Here is a 21,144-nt window from a genome sequence, read left to right as displayed (position 1 = left end):
TGGCAACCTTTTGTAAGTCTATGAACTTAATTTAAACTTTAGGTTTACACGGTGCTTTGTTTCCGAAGTACCTGCACTCATGAATATGTCTGTATGCGTCAGTCGCTCAAATCCCCACTGTTCGCACCGGCGAAGTTCTGCTTTTAAATTTTTATTAAAAAGAAAAGAAAACTTTTGCTGCTAAACTAAGGAATGTTTACTGTTTTCTCCACTACCTCAACTCATCACCACAACACCATATTATTATGTTACGTTTGTGTTTTTTGTCGCACTGTCACTTGTTGCTTTTGTTTGCACACTGCACGTGCACTTTGTTGTCTGCTGTCTGGTTAAAAAAGTCTTCCTTAGATAGTTAGTTAGTTTTTGTTGATTTATGCTGTAATTCATGTTAGGTAATTTATGTTAGGTCAATCTGTCTTGTCTCTGCTAGCCAGCTAACTAGGCCTCTTAGTTAGCTAGTTTAGTTTTTCTGTTAATTTATGTTGTAAATTTATGTTGCATGTAGCACCTTGGTCCTGGGGGAACGTTGTTTCGTTTCACTGTGTACTATCTGTATATGGTTGAAGTGACAATAAAGCCTACTTGAACTTGAACTTGAAAACCTTTTAAAATTGAGGTAAAATATACCAATAACAGTTTGTTAAGGATCAGTTTTTCTGTGAAGCTGCCTTCACTCGAGTGATCACTTCGAGCTGTAAGCCTGAGAAATCACCCCGTAAATGCACACGTTTAATTGCACATCTGTTAATATGTATGCTTACACAGTATTAAAAGACACTCAACAATTACACAGTATTAAAAGACACTCAACAATTAACGTCATTTACCTTCGTTCCCGCGTTTGACTCGTGCTGTAAATCTCTTCCTTGTCTTCACTTCACGTGATTACGTAGGAGGCGTAATACGTGATGACGCGATACGTGACTCCGCCTCCTCCATTAGAGTATATGGACAAAAAACAGGTTCCAGTCACGACCATTACGAGTAGAATTTCGAAATGAAACCTGCCTAACTTTTGTAAGTAAGCTGTAAGGAATGAGCCTGCCAAATTTCAGCCTTCCACCTACACGGGAAGTTGGAGAATTAGTGATGAGTGAGTGAGTGAGTCAGTCAGTCAGTCAGTCAGTCAGTGAGTCAGTGAGGGCTTTGCCTTTTATTAATTAGTATAGATTCTACTGCTTATTTGGCCAATGTCTCTAACCAAGGTGACTTAGATTTATATTATTTTTTGATATATTTATAGGTATTTTTTCAGGGGAGCACAGGTAAGTTAAATGACTTGTTCAGGGTCATGCAGTGAGGCAGAGGAAGGAACTGAACTAGCAGACTTGTGGTTTAAAGTCCTGTTCCTTAGCTACTATAACGCAGTGTTGCTCATACTCATATAAGAGGCCTGTGAAATAATGAAATGATTTCCCACATTGTGTCACTAAAGAGAACTGGATTAAGATGGCTTGAGAATGATAATCTGACTAAACAAGATAGCTCTCCAACTAACAAAAAAGTAAAATGGGAGAATAATACAGAGTGACAGGCCACAAAAACAAGAAGAAGTAGAGAAAGAAAAACTTAAAGTGAAGTGTTGACATTTTTCCACACACCTCATTGCCATGTATATATGCACTTAAGTTGTTTTTGTTTGGTCTGGCTTTTGGCCCCACCTCTCACCCTTCCTTCCACTTGTTGCATGGTAATTATCTAGCTGTCATACACACATATTTAAGTTGGGCAGACTCTGGGATGGAACCTTGTGTCTTAGAGCTTTGGAGGGAGCGTCTAAATTTTTCTTGCTTAACTGTGATTTTTTTTCCTCTGTCTTGCTAGGCAGTGCAAACCAAACTTTCGCCCCAGTTGTGCAGAAACCAAACAGGCCTGGTACCCCAAAGTCCTGAAGCACCCTCCACAGGACACCCAAAGAGATGCAGTCATATTCCTTTTCCAAGTCCACAAAACGTGTAGACTGGTTGGGCATAATCCCTTGAACCCTCCAGAATTCTTGCTCTTTCTTAAATCACCACCCCAGTTTGCCAATCCAGAGACACGGTCCCCAACATCCATGCAATGTTAAGGCATGTCAGCAAAGACAGACCGACAACATCTAGAGCCTTAAAGAACTCAGGGTGACTATCATCCAACCCCAGAGTTACTAGAAACATTAAATTGAAATTATTGCTGCATATAGGGGTCAAACCAGTTGCTAAGAGCAAAGATTTACATAATTTTTCATACACAAATATATAATCAATAAATAAATCCTCAATAAATAAATTAACAGGTATACAGTAATGTTTTGGTGTCATTTGTTTAATTGGGAGAGAGAGAGAGAGAGACAGCCTGTATTTCTCTTTCCAGGAGGGGACAAGTGAGGCATGGATCTAATCCAGGTCTTCAAAATTTTCAAAGGTAAATTTATTATGTACTCTAAACTCATGATGATATGGACAAATGCATTTTTTGGTTTTTCAAATGTTGGCTTACCTCAAAAAGATCCATGGGCCTCTTATTGCCATCTAATTCAAACAAGTACTGTTGATCATGATCAGCCATAAAATCCTGCAATGAATATGGGTATGCATGTATAAATAAAAACAAAAATAATTGAATAAATAAATAATGTATATTTAGCTAAAAATTTTGAAGAGAGGAAAAAATGCAAAATTATAAACACAACAGGGCAATGGGTCAGAAGTCCAGAAGCCCTTAAATGACCTCAACGGTGAGAAAAAGACTAAGAATTATTGTATACTGTACCGAGACCTGGAAGTGTCTCACAAAAAGTTCACAAATATTTCTCACTACTTACAGCCAGGGAGTGGGAGCTATCGAATTTCACAGGCAAAGAGATCCAAGTAAAACTGAGTGATAGGAGTTCATGGAGGATGTGAATGACCTGGGCTTACTGTGTCAGTACGAGTTTTCTACAGGTGCAAAAATATGATGTATGTTAACTTAATAATTTAAATTTGCTTAATATTAGTGTGGTCTGCAGTGTACTGCTGACCCAGCTGGGGCTGTTTCCTGTTTTATGCCTGATAGTGCCCTGAATAACCTTTTGCTTTCTGTGTCTCTATAATGGATGGGAGGATTCATAAACTGGATGGTTAGATGTGAAGCAGTGAGTCCAATTTAAATTTTTGTGCTAGGCTTAATCTAAGTGCTAGGAAACACATCAGACCATACCAACTATTGCTCCTTGGCATCATTTAAGTGAAATTTGGCCTTAACAGAATGATTGTGTGAATTCAATAGATATCTCCATGGTTAGATAAAAGAGTATATAAAAAAGAAGAAAATTCCATATTATCCCCAATATTTTCACATATTTTACTTTAAAAGATCTTGAAATCTATGAAACTTAATTGCCAGTTATAAAAATAAAATAATATACTGAATGTCAGATCCCACAATGCTGGAATTCAGCGTTTCATTCACCAATGTGTATGAACGTAACCATCTGTAAAACTTAGAATATAGAAACTTTCATTCCAAATTTGTTTGTCATAATTCTATTTTAGATATTAAATGGTTCTTAAGTGAATTTAAGAGAGAACATCCTCCCTGGGGAAAAATAAAGTCCTTTCTAAAATCACCATGGTGTATATTGTTAACAAGTAGCTGTTTCTGAAAATGTGCTTGGGGCTCTTGGTTTAACTGAACTCATCATTTCATTTATCATGTCCCACAGAATGGTAAGAATTTTTTGTATGTGTGTATTTGTGCAATACCTTTTGCTTATACTCATATAGTAGAATGTATGTGTGAGCCATGGATTTAAAAGAATAGACAGACAGTATCTGAAGTGAAAACTTAATATGTTACACAATAACTGACATCAAAAGATAATGAAGCTGTATTTAAGATGTGAGCACAACTCAAGCACAAATATACACAGAGAAGCCTAAGCAAAGATAAACATGACAACTTTTCTTCTCTCACTGTAAATAGACAATACCTCCAATAGTCTAAGCATGGTGTCTTTATATTGGGCAACTGCTTTTTCTGCATTTTCAGGTGAATCTTCAGGCCGTTTAACCAGCTTGTCCTTCTGAATCTCAGGTTTGTCTTCTAGCTGTATTTACAATTAAAAAATAGATATTAAGAACTGCAGATGATGAAATATTAAAACATAAATAATAAATATCGCTTACATTAGTATTTTCAGTTTCATGCTGTGGCAATTAATTCTAATCTCAGCACACAATGCAGTGGCTAATACTGCATTAATTAATTAGTCACCCACTCAAAAATGCAGTAACTGAAAAGCATATTTCATTAAAGTAAAATCAATTAAAGCCTTACACTAAAGCAGAATAATTAATAATCCAATAATCAAATATGTGTAATTTTCAAAAAGTGCCATTTCTGAGTGAGGCAGCTTCTTTACTTAAAATACATTTGTGAGAACATGGGGTAAATGGGCTAAATAATTGTAAGACATATGAATAAATTATGTAGGTGCCCTGTCCAGGGTTGGGAAGATTACCTGTGTAACAAATTTCAAAGCCAGATATAGCTGAAGGGCAAGCACAACATCCCTTATGTAACCACAAACTTAACAGAATATTCTGGTTGTGGAAAGAAAGAGGGGGAAGAAGGGAATATATATAGAACTGTATCATTAATTAAATTGTTTTTTTGAAAACAGTAAAAGCAGCCCACAAATCGGCTCATATTGGAATGCACCAAACCATTCAGTCTGTGAACCAAGTCACCTGGAAACAACTGAACAGCCAAGACCCCAGCCAAAAGTAAGACCCTTGCTTATATTACAGATGTACTAGAGATTCTTGCCCTTATAATAATGTTGATGCCTGTTTGAATCTTAAAATGTTTGTCTCAAAAAGTTCCACTTTTCCGTAATGTCTTAGTGTTTTAACCTACACTAACTGTTTAAGGTTGTGTGATTCTCTGGGCTAGCATTAAGCTACAAGATAAAAGAATATCAATGAATATGTAACACCTTGCAAAATATCTTACTACTGAAGTATAATTACCATAATGCAGGAATGTACCGTAAGATTTGGCTAAGAAATATAAACAATGGTACATTTAAAAATCATCGCCTGGTCTGATCAATCAAATCTATCCTGTGACATTCCAACAATACAGATTACTGATGGCACAATAGTGTTGGGTGTGTATTACTGATGCACTTTGGCTTCCTTCAAACGAGAAGTGTAATGCTTGAATGCCATGGATACCTAAATACTGTTGCCAGTCAGTTATGACGGCACTGTGCCTATCCATAATTGGGTATTTTCAAGTATGTAATTCTCAATGCCTTAATATTTTAAAGGTTCTGGAATGAGGATATGAACATAGCCATGAATTCAATGTCCTCCACAATTAGCAGACTTCCAGCCAAACAATTATCCCTGAAATAAGATAGCACAAGCTAATTGGAGTAGAGATCCACTACCAGCTAATATGCAGTCCATTCCATCTCACATTCAGGGTATTCTGCAGGCAAATGAAAGACCAACTGGTTATAATAAGTGACACTAGAAATAGCCAGTTAGTGTAATTTCAGATCTCATAAAATACGTACAGATGATTGGACACTAGACCCAAATATTAAAAAAAAACTCACCTCTTCTTCTGGTTCCTCAAATTCTTCTTCCTCTTCCTCTTCCTCCTCTTCTTCTGATTTTTTAATTTTAACTTCTTTGACAGGATCCCATTCATTTTTTTGGTATATCTGTCCTGTTTCGACATCTTGACGTTGTTCAGAAATTCTTTGGCACAGGTCATAATCAGGGCACTGTATCCAACCAAGATTAACAAAAGAAAAAGGTCTAATTAGTGGATACCACGAAGCTTCAATACAGATACTGCATGCTGATGGACCTGTTGCACATTGGAATATTATACCAGGAGCTTTAGCATGGTAGCATTAAGTAAATAGAATAACATCTGTTTTTCATTTTATTTTTCTATACATGCTTTTTTCTTTTTGGGGTTATGGGTAGACAGTATGTACAACAGCGGGAGCAAGGAAATGTATGTGGAAGGAATATAAGCAGCACACAGAAGCACAGACCCAGAGTCACATTAACAGTTATTGATCAACTTAACAGCATGTCTTGGAACGACTGGAAGAAATATTAGCACTAGGTGTAATCCTCATAAAAATAACAAGCACAATTTATACATAAGGCATCACATTAAGTATGAAAGCCAAGGATCAAGCAATATGAAGTAGCAGCTTCTGTCATTATACTAAGATCACACCCAAAGAAACATAAAGGAAATTAGTGTGCACTAACAATTAAGAATTTTTAGAAAGATTTTTAAAGGCTGACTGAAAGAGAGTGATTTATTCATTTTAAACTTTATAAAGTTCACAGTCTTTATGAGACATTGCTAATAAAATGTAGTATTTTTAAACTGTAATATAGAATATTATTTTTTTCATCCTAAATCTTTGACAAATACAATACAGATCACTATTTTTCAAGTTAATATTGCATCACCATGGGTCTGTGTATATATTTAATAAGAAAAGCTAAACTCTGATTAAAAAACAACAAAAACAAAAATACACAGATTAAAAATAAGCAATATGAAAGTAATGCCTAAGTGGGATAAGCATAAACTGAATCATGACGCATGCAGAGTGCAGTACATTCAGTAAACTCGCTTAAGTTTGATGCTTGGGAGGAGAATATATTACATATTTAACTGTCAGCTCAAATAAAAAAAGTATTTGAAAAGCTTTGCTATTTTAAGATGATATGTGTAGCCATGTACTGAAAGCTGGGATCATTAGGAAGGAGTTTTGTGAGTATACCCTACTCCACTTAGGTGCCCTGGTAGAGGCGTCTAGTATCATCAGGATATCTCCAGGCCCCACTGCCATGATATTGTAATCCTCACCAGTGTTCATTCTCACCACTTTTAATACATATACTGGCTTGTACAAGACCCATATTACAACAGCAGCGCAAAATGAATGACTGCATAGAGAAATTACTAAATTTTAGGAATTATGAGGATGTAAGGGAATTAACTGAAACAGAAAGGAAAAGAGAATCCAAATAATAGTTAGACCTTTATAGAGCACAAATTATTGTGAATTATGTCACATTATATATTTTAAAATATTTTCTTTACCGCAAAAGTGTCACTGTGTGCAAATGTAAGACATTCATTCATTTTCTGAACTTGTTTATTACAGGTTCAAGGCGTAAGGGAAAAAAATTATCATCAGGAAAATTCAATGGAAATCTGGTCTTACCTTTATATTTATTATGAAATCTGTCTTCATTTTCAGATTTTTCAGAAGCTGGATCTGTTCAGGAATTTTCAGATAGTCTTCTGACATTGATGGAAAGCAACATAAAATATAACCTGCGAAGTAAGTTTTTACTTTAGCATTTAAACATTGGTAACAGATTAAGTGATAGGTCATCTAATGGAAAAGTACTCTTCATATCAATCATGCCAGTAAAACACCATACAATAATATTCAGCTATTAATAAAATGTAAGGGAAATTGTTACCCGTATACATTTTATTTTTTATTTTTTTTCCATAAACATCACAATAGTCCTTTTCTGTCTGCAGAAAACCTCACATTTACCATATCTTAAACTGAGACTTCTATATATACAGGTACAACATACACATTACAGTGTTTATAAAACAGAAAAAAATTTGACAAGCACAGCTAAAGTATATATAAAAAAGAGGAAAACACGACTATCCTGGTGCCTCTCTGGGCCTATCTATATGGGTCTGTGGCACATCTCCATCTGTTGGTACAGCGATCCCCTTTCCCAATAAAAAAACTTTTTAAACAGTCACATCATCTCTCTGAAACTCTCCAATACTTATTTATTTCCTAGTCTGTCCACTCTTCCTGCTGACAAGCAAGCCCTTGCCTACTTTTCCACTTCTAACTCACCATACTGGTGGTCATTTGAGCATTTAAACACTAGCTCATCTTCACTTTTGAGTAAAGCCGGGAAGTATAACATTAAGAAACCCTGTGGCTGCTTTGCTAGAGTCCTTTTCAGTGGCCTCTGGTGCCACTGCAACTTTCCAGCAGCATAGTGTTAAACAACAGAAGAATCATTAGCAAAGTTAAAGGAAAAGAACCAGAAGAAGAGAACTAGGCTAGAGGCAAACACTGGGTAGCCAAAATAATTGTTGTCAACCAATGATATCAGAATCTGCAACTTCACAGACCACGTCCCCAGCAACCAAGACCAATATCCTAACAACAGAAGTCAAAGAATAGCCGCATTCCATATAAAAAAAAATGGGCAAAATGAAATGCCACAAAAAATTTCTGTAACTTTAAATAAGCACTTAACCTCAAAAGAGACTTCAAAAATGTATTTCTCATTTTAGAAAACACTGTGTAGGTATCAGACCTCAATAAAAAACCTGACCAAAAGTCCTACAAAAAATTAATAGTGAGTATATTGACAACACATTGAAGAATACAGGTGAGGGACAACCTGTCCTTCTCAGGATTCCTGTGACAACACAATATAGCACTTTCTGGTGGCTTGTGGGAACCTACTTACACCAACTGGAGATTGAAGATTTTGTACAACCCACTTCTGCAAAGGAAGCACCCCCTGCTGTCCATAAAGCATGATGTTACCTGGTTTCTTCACAATGCATTGTACTAATTTTTGTCAATACAAGATAACTTTTGAAATTAACACTTCCAGCTTACAATTCATGATCAATCCAATGATGAATAAAAAAAAGTAAAAAGAGCTATAAAAATAAATGTTACAGTTAGTGGCCAACATCTAGACATCCCAGACCCTTTCCCATTTACATTCTAGTTTTTTTTTTTTTTGTTACATACTTATAGGCAGAATGTCTTTTTCCTGCACAAATGGAGTTCTGGCCAGCAAACTAACATACTGTGCTGATTTCCAAAATTGCCTTGAATTTGCATTTAATTTATAATAGATTAACAGACTGGATGAATGCCACTAAATGTAGTGAAAAACTAACATTTCTTATGTGTACTGAAGGTAAAATATTTTCATAGTTAAGTTTGGATTAGGTAAAAAGACAAAATATTAAACTTATTACCATAATGTTCAACCTCTGCTGAGTTCAACTTGTCTAGAATAAGGGTTGTAACCAATTCTTCTGAAAGACTTTCCCCTTCATGAAGTATCTGCAAAAGCTAAAAAGTCCAATACTGTTATTCATTGATGTGTTTTACATTATTCATGTTCAAAATATTGCTATTGTCCCAAAATGCAGCATCTTATTTACCCCCTTGGACTGAGTATATACAGTAAATCAACAATAATGTGAAACATTAGATTTCATTAGATCGAGTGGGATTATTTATTTGTTTTAATTTTGAATTAATTAATTCAGATAATGCTTGAGGACAATTTTAATACATGCCAGAGTTCTGATTTGCCAGCAAGCCAGGACCAGCTCCAGCAGCAATAAGTCAAATGTAAGGGGTCAGGTAGGAGACACAAAATCACACTCTTGACAGCATGCTGCCAGGAGCGTGTCTGTTATTGCCTGAGTAGCATCATGTTTGTCTTTCTTAGCAAAAATTAATTCATTAAATAGGTTCATTCTATAATTCCAAATGTAACTTTATTTTCATTGTTCTCTTTATCCCAATCTCTAGTTACTCCAAACTCATCTTAATTTTGCCCTCTACATTCCCTTGTGACCTGACCATTTGTATTTTTGTTGAGAGTATCCTGTCTTTTCAAAGCAAAAAGTGTCTAACATTGTAAACAGTGTTCACTTTGGACTTTCAGAGTGAAATGAAAAGTGAAAAGCAAGTATTACTGGCTGATGCCACCTTAGCTGGCACTGGCCCCTAATTTCACACAACCATTTATTGGCAAAAGAGTGTTTAGAAAATGAATAACTGCATTTCATTATACCTTAATACCATGTTCTGTGTTCCTGCTTATATGTTGATTAATAAGGTCAGCAACTGAAAAAAATGATGACAAATATTGCTTTAAGATTTTAATTAAACAGAAATCAATTAAATACATTGTGTTACTTGAACACTTCTTACCATCAATAAGGACACAATTCCATGCCATTGAAATCATCTTGGCTAAAGTACTTTTCCCTACGCCCTGTTATTTCAAAAAAGTGATAAATTAGATATCTCAATGTAATATATTCTAACAAAACATAACATAATATTCCAATGCAATTCAGAATTTAATAAGGCCAGAGCCTATCCATGACATAACTGTGTGCAAGGCAGGAGCCAACAAAGTACAGAGTACTATCCATCACGGGGCTCACTATAACAAAAGGGGGCCAATTAGGAATATCCAGCTAAGGCAATGTGTACACCTTTGCGATTTGGTGAAGTACTGTACATTTAAGGAAATCCACACAGACACAGGCAGGATATGTAAACTCCTCACAGACAACAACAGAGCACTCAGTTTGAACCTTAGACAGTGGATCACTGAGGCAGTAATGCTAACCTATATATAGCTTCATTTTTTTAAAATTAAGTAATCATTTGCAATGTTACCCATTTATTCTCACTTAACCTTTTACATATCAAATTGTTAGGCCCACAAGCCAGTTTCAAATATGGATTGATGTTCTTTTAACATTTACCAATACAGTATTACTAAGCAAAGCCCGTTACTCCAAAACTGGCATGCTGTTCTGGGACAAATCAATTATTACAATTTACATTCTAAGAGGAAAATTATATATTTAAAAGAAAACAATTCTGAATGTGATAACTAACAGCATTTCTTATCAGCCAGTAAAACATCTGTAAACTATGATACATTTAAAAACCAAATACTTACAGGTTTTCCAATAATAATAAAACATGTTGGCTTCGACAGGAGAAACTCTCTCTCAGCTTCATCATCTACTAAATTATCTACCAATGACATCAGCTCATTTTCATTTTCGAGTTCTTTAGGCACCATTGTCTACATTTAAGAAAGTAAAAGAAGGTTTTTGCAATCATTTCACTAGGACTGGAATATTGATATTTTTAGTTTTGGTAAGCAGACTATGCAATTTTAGTTTATTTTTCTAAAAGTGCATTTTGAGCTTTGGTTTCACCATGTTGGGATATTGCTGTCTTAAAATTCCAGCACCCTGGGTTCTAATCTCAGCCTTATCACTATGTGTTTGGAGCTTGCATACTCTCCCCCAGTCTGTGAGAATTTTTCACTAAGGACTCTGAATTTCCGTCTACATCCCAAAGGCCATTGTGTTCATTGATTTGGAGTCTTTATATTGTCCAGTTGTATTTGTGTCCTATAATGGACTAGTGTCCTATAATGGACTAGTGTCCCAGCCAAGGTTGGTTATCTTCAGAATTAAGCATGTTTGATGATGGATGGAAAATGGGTTTCATTGTTGATAATTAACTAATACACAAGTTTAATAAATATAGAATTAAAGAGCAAAAATAATTTAATTACATTTTATACACTGAATTTAACTGTATGCAGCTTGAGAGTCATTGAGAGTTTATATTGCATCTTATGATGAATTAGAATATTTTTTCAAATAATTGTATAAACATTCTTCAGTTTAACATCTTTGGCAAATCTTGAACAAACGCAAATCGTATAAATGTGTTCAAAAACACCTAAGATGTGTATTTTTACATAGATGTTTATTCTGTATAATAGCTGGCATACAGGATGGACTCCCTTCCATCCTGAGTTGGTGGGTGTTCCCTGCCTTAGGCAGGAGCTTGGCAGAAGATGTCATTGTGGAAGTGGGTATGCTAGTATCCCGGCAGGTTGTAATAGATGTTCAGGGGAGACAACCTGTCAGGACTACATGATCCCCCAACATGCTAGGTGGCAGCAACCCTGGGTGATGCTACCTGTATGGCATGCTGGGAACTGTATTCTCATGTGGAAGTCTTGTTTAGTTCTGTGGGTGCCATCAGGGGTTGCTGCAGGAATCCATAATCCCTACTATGTGAGGTTTCCACATAACATAGAAGTGCTTCCAATGGGCCATACCCTGGCACTGGAAGAACTCCCAAGTCTCAGAGTAAAAGAGCTGTTCTGCCTTATCCAGGTGAGTTAGTGTATTTTGGAAGAGGACAAAGCACACATGGGAGGAGTCGAGAAAAAGAGAAGAGAAGAAAGTAGTTTTTTTTTTTGTACTGTGCTTGTTCTAGTATGCTAAGCAATCTGTTGGAAAGGTACTTGTTCATAATAAACCCTTTTATTCAAAACCAGGGCTTGTGTCTGGGGTTTGGGGTGCTACAATGCTCCCTAGTTGTCACATCAGATAATGTGGGACATAAATGCATAAATAAACAAAGTAGCTAAGCTATATATTAAAAAAGGCATTTTAATAAGTAGAATAAAATTCAACTGAAATACATATAATTTGTATAAAAGATGCTCAGGAAAAATACTGTACAGTTCATTTTGTAAATTTGCTTATTCCCTTAATGCAGGAGTGTCCAACTCCAGTCCTGGAGGGCCGCAGTCGCTGCAGGTTTTCATTCTAACCCTTTTCCTAATCAGTGACCAAATTTCCCTGCTAATTAACTTCTTTTTCCTTCATTTTAGTAGCCCTGTTTTAAGAATTATGTGCTCTGAATTGATTCTTTTCTTCATTAAATGGCAGCCAAACAGATATGAGAAGTGAAGTCAGCCAACAGATGATCAGCTAAATTGGGGCTTCAAACTCCAACCAATTTTACTCCAACCAGTTTCTTAATAAGACGCAGACTGTTGTTTTTAATTAAACCTGTTATTTAATTCCACAGCTTGTTGCTGCCACAGCAGACATTTCCAAAACTGTTGATTTTCTGCTTTGTCTAAGAACATCGTCAAAATGTTTTGGTGACCTGAGCAGATCATCCTTACTGAGACCTTCATCTTTCTTTATTTTCAGATACCATGTGATTGGAACAGGTCATGTGGCAGCTCGTTTTGTGTCTCATTATTGTTTGGCTACTAATTAAGGAAAAAGAAACAACTAAGGTGTCTTAGTCAAGTCAATTAAAAGTAAGGCAAAAGAAGTTAATTAGCAGCAAAAACTGGTCACTAATTAAGAAGATGGTAAGAATGAATATCTGCAGCCATTGTGGCCCTCCATGACCAGAGTTGGATACCCATTTTTTATTGGGTCACTGTAATTCACTGCCTTTCTAGATAGCATGGGAGCAAAGCAGGTCCCAGCTAAGGATCATGCCACAAACCATCATTAGACACACTCACTCTTACACACTCGAGCTCCGAAGCACTTTAGAGTCACTTATCTGCTTTATGTGCACACTCTTAAGAAGAGAGTGGGAAACCTAAGTGAACACTGGAAGATGATGCATATTCAACATAGATGATCCAGAACAATCTTCATGTGTCTTTAGAAGGATGGTAGCTTTTGTCCATTCACAATATTCAGAACTGTGACTTTTCTTCTTTTATCCCTGCTCTAGATTGTTTTGTAACATTTTAAATCACAAAGTGAAAGTAGCCAATAAACATTGTTATATATAAATTGATTTGCACTGAGACATGTTCATCTTATTAGCAGCCATCAAATTGTCATTATCACCTTGGACTTATAATTAAAACTGGACTGCTTTTTCAATGATACACAAAAAGAATCAATCAAAACTGCAATCAAAACTGATGGAAAATAATTCATATGTGCAAAAAATACTTTATGCAATGCATATGTTTTAAATGAAGATGTAATGTCAATTATGAACTAAACACAGACTAAAAGCGAGGGTAAAACACATGGACTGATTATGTCCGTTCTTCAGTCATATTTTATTTATGAAGTTTAGGTACCCTTGTTGTCTATGGAGTGGTTCTATGTTTTCACACGTTTGGAGTAGTGTCTGTCCAACTGAGTGTCCATCTCTTAGGATGTGAGACTATGAATGAAGTAACTTAAAAACAAATCACTCAGCCTGTATAAAACTTTTCATAATATTAACATTATAAAATATTTGAAGCCTATTGATTTGAAACAAAATTACTCCAGTAGATTTTGCTCTACAGAGATAACTACATAGACTATAGGTGCATGCTGTATACATATGGAAAGTATTGCAACAGTATCAAAGTTTTGACTTTGAGTTTCACATTTTAGGATTCTCTGAATATAATTCTATTAGTTCCTGACATGTCTGTTTATGTGTGTAATGTGTCTGCATGTAAGTATTTAATTATGTCAGTAACTCACTATGAACGGAACATGATACAGTAGCGCTTTGAGTACTGAGAAAAGCGCTATATAAATGTAATGAATTATCCATCCATCCATTTTCCAACCCGCTGAATCCGAACACAGGGTCACGGGGGTCTGCTGGAGCCAATCCCAGCCAACACAGGGCACAAGGCAGGAACCAATCCCAGGCAGGGTGCCAACCCACCGCAGGACACACACAAACACACCCACACACCAAGCACACACTAGGGCCAATTTAGAATCGCCAATCCACCTAACCTGCATGTCTTTGGACTGTGGGAGGAAACCGGAGCACCCGGAGGAAACCCACGCAGACACGGGGAGAACATGTAAACTCCATGCAGGGAGGACCCGGGAAGCGAACCCGGGTCCCCAGGTCTCCAAACTGCGAGGCAGCAGTGCTACCCACTGCGCCACCGTGCTGCCCGTAATGAATTATTATTATTATTATTAATTAGCATAATAAAATGCTAGAGCTTTTTAAATTTGAGGAAAAATACTCAGGTAAAATTTGCACTACAGAGATAATGATTTTTTTTTCATTTTTAGCTCATTGGGGTCCCAATTTTCAGTTTGCATTTTACATAATAAAATACTAATCTAAAATTTTCACTGCTAAATTCACAGCTCTCTCTCTCTCTTTCTCTCTTTATATATATTAAGGCAAGGCAGTGTATATTCAGATGAATGGGGTATTTGAAATTTATTTAAACAAGAAAGGCAAGAACATAATTATTCATATAAGAAAAAAAAACAAATTAAGACTGAAATTTGAAAAGCTTGTTACTGTATATGGTGGGGATGGTGCGCTGCTGACCTCGACTCGGGACGTTGTGGGTCGGTGGGGGGAATACTTCGAAGACCTCCTCAATCCCGTTAACATGCCTTCCAATGAGGAAGCAGAGCCTGGGGACTCAGAGGTGGGCTCCCCCATCTCTGGGACTGAGGTCACCGAGGTGGTCAAAAAACTCCTTGGTGGCAGGGCCCCGGGGGTGGATGAGATACGCCCGGAGTTCCTCAAGGCTCTGGATGTTGTAGGACTGTCTTGGCTGACACGCCTCTGCAACATCGCATGGACATCAGGGACAGTGCCTCTGGATTGGCAGACCGGGGTGGTGGTCCCCCTCTTTAAGAAGGGGGACCGGAGGGTGTGTTCCAACTACAGAGGGATCACACTCCTCAGCCTCCCTGGAAAAGTCTATTCAGGGGTCCTGGAGAGGAGGGTCCGTCGGATAGTCGAGCCTTGGATTCAGGAGGAACAGTGTGGTTTTCGTCCTGGTCGCGGAACAGTGGACCAGCTCTATACCCTTAGCAGGGTCCTGGAGGGTGCATGGGAGTTTGCCCAACCAGTCTACATGTGTTTTGTGGACTTGGAAAAGGCATTCGACCGTGTCCCTCGGGGAATCCTGTGGGGGGTACTCCAAGAGTATGGGGTACCGGCCCCCCTGATAAGGGCTGTTCAGTCCCTGTACGATCGGTGCCAGAGCTTGGTCCGCATTGCCGGCAGTAAGTCGAACCCGTTTCCAATGAGAGTTGGACTCCGCCAGGGCTGCCCTTTGTCACCGATTCTGTTCATAACTTTTATGGACAGAATTTCTAGGCGCAGCCAGGGTGTTGAGGGGGTCCGGTTTGGTGGGCTCAGGATTGGGTCACTGCTTTTTGCAGATGATGTTGTCCTGTTTGCTTCATCAGGCCGTGATCTTCAGCTCTCTCTGGATCGGTTCGCAGCCGAGTGTGAAGCGGCTGGGATGAGAATCAGCACCTCCAAATCCGAGACCATGGTCCTCAGCCGGAAAAGGGTGGAGTGCCCTCTTAGGGTTGGGAGCGAGATCCTGCCTCAAGTGGAGGAGTTCAAGTATCTCGGGGTCTTGTTCACGAGTGAGGGAAGAATGGAGCGTGAGATCGACAGGCGGATCGGTGCGGCATCCGCAGTAATGCGGGCGCTGCATAGGTCTGTTGTGGTGAAAAAGGAGCTGAGCCGCAAGGCGAAGCTCTCAATTTACCAGTCGATCTATGTTCCTACCCTCACCTATGGTCATGAGCTATGGGTAGTGACCGAAAGAACGAGATCGCAAATACAAGCGGCTGAAATGAGTTTCCTCCGCAGGGTGTCTGGGCTTTCCCTTAAAGATAGGGTGAGAAGCTCAGTCATCCGGGAAGGGCTCAGAGTAGAGCCGCTGCTCCTCCGCATCGAGAGGAGTCAGATGAGGTGGCTCGGGCATCTGATCAGGATGCCTCCTGGACGCCTCCCTGGTGAGGTGTTCCGGGCACGTCTAACCGGGAGGAGGCCCCGGGGAAGACCCAGGACACGCTGGAGGGACTATGTCTCTCGACTGGCCTGGGAACGCCTTGGGATTCTCCCGGAAGAGCTAGAAGAAGTGGCCGGGGAGAGGGAAGTCTGGGCATCTCTGCTCAAGCTGCTGCCCCCGCGACCCGACCTCGGATAAGCGGGAGACAATGGATGGATGGATGGATGTTACCACTACATTACTGTGAAGAAAAACATACAAAACAGCCTAACACAGGAGCCATTGTAATACCTTTTCTAACTATTGTTATATATATATATAAATATATATATAGTGTTCATTTTATGGCGAGAAAAAAAAATACACACCCATCACTAGTAAATCATAAAAAAATCGGATTAACCAAGTCTTAGTTAAATGATTACTTGCTGGTTTTTTTTCTGGAAAAGTCCAAAATAAAAAAATTAAATTTGTAAAAATGTTAACTTAAATCAGTCAGGAAAAAGTGCTATTTTATCATTTAGCCAATATTGCCAAAAATTGAGGGTGTGACTCAAAATTATAAAATTGTAAGATGGCATATAGCAGTATCATAACTACAGAAAAAACAAAACAAAACTTTTTTTATCGTATCATATTGTATCACGAAGGTCCATGTTTCAGGATGACATATTAAAACTATTGTCACAGTTCGCTCCACCGCCTTACGCGAACTGACTGTGGTGGGATCAGAGTGAGAGACTCTGAGAGGAGGTCTGAGAAATCGGGGCAGGGATAGGAACAAAGTACTGTACTCTAAACGACGAGGCACTAGTCATTATGCTACCTGTATTTTTTATTTTTCAAATGGTTTCAAATGTTAATTGTCTTAACTACACACATCATATCACATACATATTTTCATATTCCAGTGTTACGTTTCGTATTATTTAAAGACTTAAAATGCTACATAGTTCATATAGCATGATCGGTGCCCCTGGAAACAAGTCTCCCAGCTTTCTTTTTTGTTTAGGAAAATTCTGACAATACTATTGCGCTCTTACCATTAACAAATTATTTGTTTATAACTTAACTCTCATGCGAAAAGACAATTTCCCTAGGGGATTAAAAAAAGTATATCAAAATCTTAACCTATAATTCACCACGCTGGATACTGACAATAACGTTATCTTTCACAAGCTAAGACTCTAGCATTTTGGATTTAATGTGTTAAAGAATACACATGCACATATGTTGCTTTATCAGTCCTTGATCAGTGTCTCAGTTTTAAAAGTTAAATCCCTTTATTTTAAACTGCAAGAAAAAATAATGAAATCCAAACTGAAACAAGTAAAAACCCGAAGTGACAATGGTTTACATTTAAAAAAAGAAGATAACTTTTTTCAAACAGCTGGCCTAATGCTTATTCAAACAGTCAAATACCCTGACTGTAGATAAACATATACAAATGTAAATTTGTTTAAAATATCGGTAACTTACACAGTTTCCCTGTTGCGACTTCAGGGCGCGATTATTGTAGAGTTCGTGTTTTACTCATGTCTGTTGTAGCGTTGTGTAGCCATAGAGACAAGAGCAACTCTGGTGATCAAGAGCAGGGATTACTGGGAAATGTAGTTTTTACGAAAACAATGTACATCATTTAAAGATGTATTATTACCTTTGACTGAACAACTGCAAAGGCATCGCATATCTTTGCTGTGAAGTCCACGTTTATTGCTCGTTATTCGCTTTGGTTTAAGCATGACAGACTGCGATTTCGGTTCAGTGGGTTTACTTGTACTGTGCACGTCTTACACATTATTGAAAGAAAAAACTCGTTGAACAAAGCAGGGAAGGGGGTAAGGATCTTATTTTACATTTCACACTATCGCGGTTTCAAAGCGTAATCGTGAATTTTATTGACTTACATATGGTAAGGATATCTTTGTAATAGGGATATACTCTCACTCTTTCTCCCATGAATATTATACTCCCTGCGACTCGGCTTTAAAAAAGTCACGAGTTTCGCTTGCAACTGCCATGACGATATTTGTTAGTGTGAAATGCCGACATTTCAGTTCTGTCATAGAGGTTTTTCAGTGATTGTTCACCCGCTCCTGAAGATTTGTAGTTCGGTCCACCTCGGCACCTACAGACCACAGACCTTAAGCGCTTAATGCAGACGTATGTTTCAGGATTATAGATTTTTCAACATGTTTTTATTATTATTATTATTATTTATTATTATCTCTTCCCAACTCTGTAACTAAACGAAATAAAAGGACAATTCCGTTCATTCTTCTTCATGTTACAGTTTGAAATCACTGGAACACTATGGTTTTAAATAGAAATCGCCCCGATTTGAGTGAGGTCCGTATATCTCTTACAGCTCTTTGGGTGTTAAGCTGTAGTATAAAAGCTACTTCATTTTTTCAAATTAGCACGAAATCGAGAATTTCCATATAAAAAAATATATATATATATATATATATATATATATATATATATATATATATATATATATATATATATATATATATATACACACAAACATTTGAAGCTACATCTGCAACAGAGTTCTATGTCATAAACTACACAATGAACTGGCTGCCAACTGCAGTGTTATCCTGTGTCTTGAAAGACAGCCTTGTGCCCCTTGATGCTGACTCTTCTGTAGCTCTATGCAAATCTTTAAATGAAAAGTGGAAACAGAGATAAAATTATATGTTGAGGAAAAAAAAACTCTAATTTTGCAATTAGCAAAGATAGTTTAGAATCAATCTGGGATATTTGCTACTCATGTCAATAAGAAGCATTCTATCCATATTATTTACCTGCTTATTACTAGCAATTATTACCTTCATTATAATCATATTGAATTAGATCCATCCATAAATTAATTTTCTGAGCTTTCCTGGGTCACATTGAACTTGTTCTGATGCAAGAAACTATGCAAGACAGGACTCTCCACTGGATGGAGCATACAAGCCCACATGCAACACATATTAGGAGGATAGATTAGTCATTTGCTTGAATTCATAACATAAAATAACATCCAATTTAAAGAATATAATTTTAAACTATTACATAGGGCAACAACAAAATGTGAGAATAGGGCTGGCCTCCTTGAGTACTAATAATCACGATGTTCACAACAGCCAGCTGATCTTTGCTTTCCAGAGAGGCAGAGACTTGTGTCCTAATTGAGAAGCTCAGAAAAGGATAGGATGGAAGAACATCAAAGACTTTGCAAGACAGCTGAAGAACCTAATGCTGGCCTTGTCTGATCAAAGGCATGGCACAGTCTGTCCTTGCAAAGATGCAGCTTAACCCCCACAGTTCTTGAAACTAAATGTTGAATGGCCATCTTTATACAGTAACTGCAAAAATAAATAAAAACAGTCTTTTTGTCTTGCAGAATCATAGTTATGCAATCTGATTTCCAAAATGGAAACACTTGTTTGACAATATATTGGAAATTTGCCCAGCTTCAATAAATTAGCACTGAGTATTTGAAGTCTTAGTCTGCTGTGAGGTACAAATGCCACAAAACATTTTCCAGTGATATCCACTGTGATCAATGCAATAGACAAAAATATGTCACTACTGTATTTGATTTTCAAAGTCAAAAACTCAATATGGTAAATGCTCTCTCAAGTCAAGACCATCAGTTAGCAATGTTAGAAAGTTTATGATTACAAACTAACAAAGTAGTCACTTACAAAGAAAGGATGAATTCTATTTAACCTAAAGCATTTTTTCAGTATCTACATATTGTAACAGATGCAAAAATGTTATTTATTTTTTATTATTTGATTGGTGAAACACCAATAAATCATGAATGCATTTGTTGTCAAACCATACTGCTGTTCTCCTTTTGTTGTAGTTTGACGACAAATAGTTAACACAGTGCACTTTCACCACATGGACTGGAGTGAGGAGGGGCAAAGCTGCTGGAAAAAAAATCCAGACACATCAAGAAGTGTCCAATTAACATCCTAAACATGTCTTAAACTGTTGATCCATGCTAAATAACTTCCTGAATCTCTATTGAGTGGAAATCATGCAAAAGACTCCCGTGAACTGTAGCATGTTTGTTTCCATAACACAGCAGACAGTCTAGCACAGATCCCAATATATAGAATGCAAGGCAGCATGAAGTTGATTTCTTTGCTCTTTTTCAGACTTCACACTACAGTCTGTAACTGTTGACAGCAGCTACATAATCTTATTAGGTGGTTCTCAATAGGACAGGGGTCCTCAATCACAGTCCTGGAGGGACTGCAGGTTTTCATTCCAACCAGTTTCATAATTTGAAGTCAGGCCTAGCAGATAATGAAGCTTGGTATTTAATGATATGGCTTTATTGATGCTTTCATTCCTCTAAGACAAATCTTTATCACACAGTAGAATTTTTGTTTTCTGCGAGTATTATCCATAAATTATGTCATCTGGAATAGATTTGCTCTTCTTGGTACTCCTTTCTCATTCATTTATTTTGAAACATTGCTGAAACTTCATGATACATATACACACGTTTAAATGGAAGCATTTTAGCTGGACAGCTGGTGGTTCCTTTGTGATTTGCACCTCTGTATTAACTAATGGCTGATTAAGAAAACAATTAAAATCTGAATGAAAACTAAAAGAGACAATCAAGGGTTCATAATCATAACAAGCAAGTTAACTAAAACCAAGTCCAGCAGTAGTATATGAACGGGTTCTAATTAAGAAATTG

At 37.3% G+C, this 21,144-nt stretch overlaps 1 protein-coding gene across 1 annotated transcript in view; it reads right to left on the bottom strand.

The window, feature by feature from the left end:
- ak9 (adenylate kinase 9) overlaps window positions 1–17,977 on the bottom strand; it is a 123,256-nt gene extending 105,279 nt beyond the window's left edge. Inside the window, exons 1-9 of the mRNA XM_051924728.1 lie at window positions 17,907–17,977; window positions 10,797–10,925; window positions 10,031–10,094; window positions 9,891–9,943; window positions 9,061–9,157; window positions 7,238–7,350; window positions 5,591–5,761; window positions 3,953–4,069; window positions 2,479–2,553 (exon numbers count right to left, since the gene is read on the bottom strand). Of these exons, the coding sequence (XP_051780688.1) occupies window positions 2,479–2,553; window positions 3,953–4,069; window positions 5,591–5,761; window positions 7,238–7,350; window positions 9,061–9,157; window positions 9,891–9,943; window positions 10,031–10,094; window positions 10,797–10,922 (816 nt within the window). The 5' untranslated portion in view covers window positions 10,923–10,925; window positions 17,907–17,977. The remainder of the gene's footprint in view (window positions 1–2,478; window positions 2,554–3,952; window positions 4,070–5,590; window positions 5,762–7,237; window positions 7,351–9,060; window positions 9,158–9,890; window positions 9,944–10,030; window positions 10,095–10,796; window positions 10,926–17,906) is intronic.
- Between the last annotated feature and the right edge of the window lie 3,167 nt (window positions 17,978–21,144).

The sequence above is a fragment of the Erpetoichthys calabaricus genome, chromosome 3, assembly GCF_900747795.2.
Source record: "Erpetoichthys calabaricus chromosome 3, fErpCal1.3, whole genome shotgun sequence".
NCBI classification, from domain to species: Eukaryota; Metazoa; Chordata; class Cladistia; order Polypteriformes; family Polypteridae; genus Erpetoichthys; species Erpetoichthys calabaricus.
This window is presented reverse-complemented; position numbering and strand designations above follow the sequence as displayed.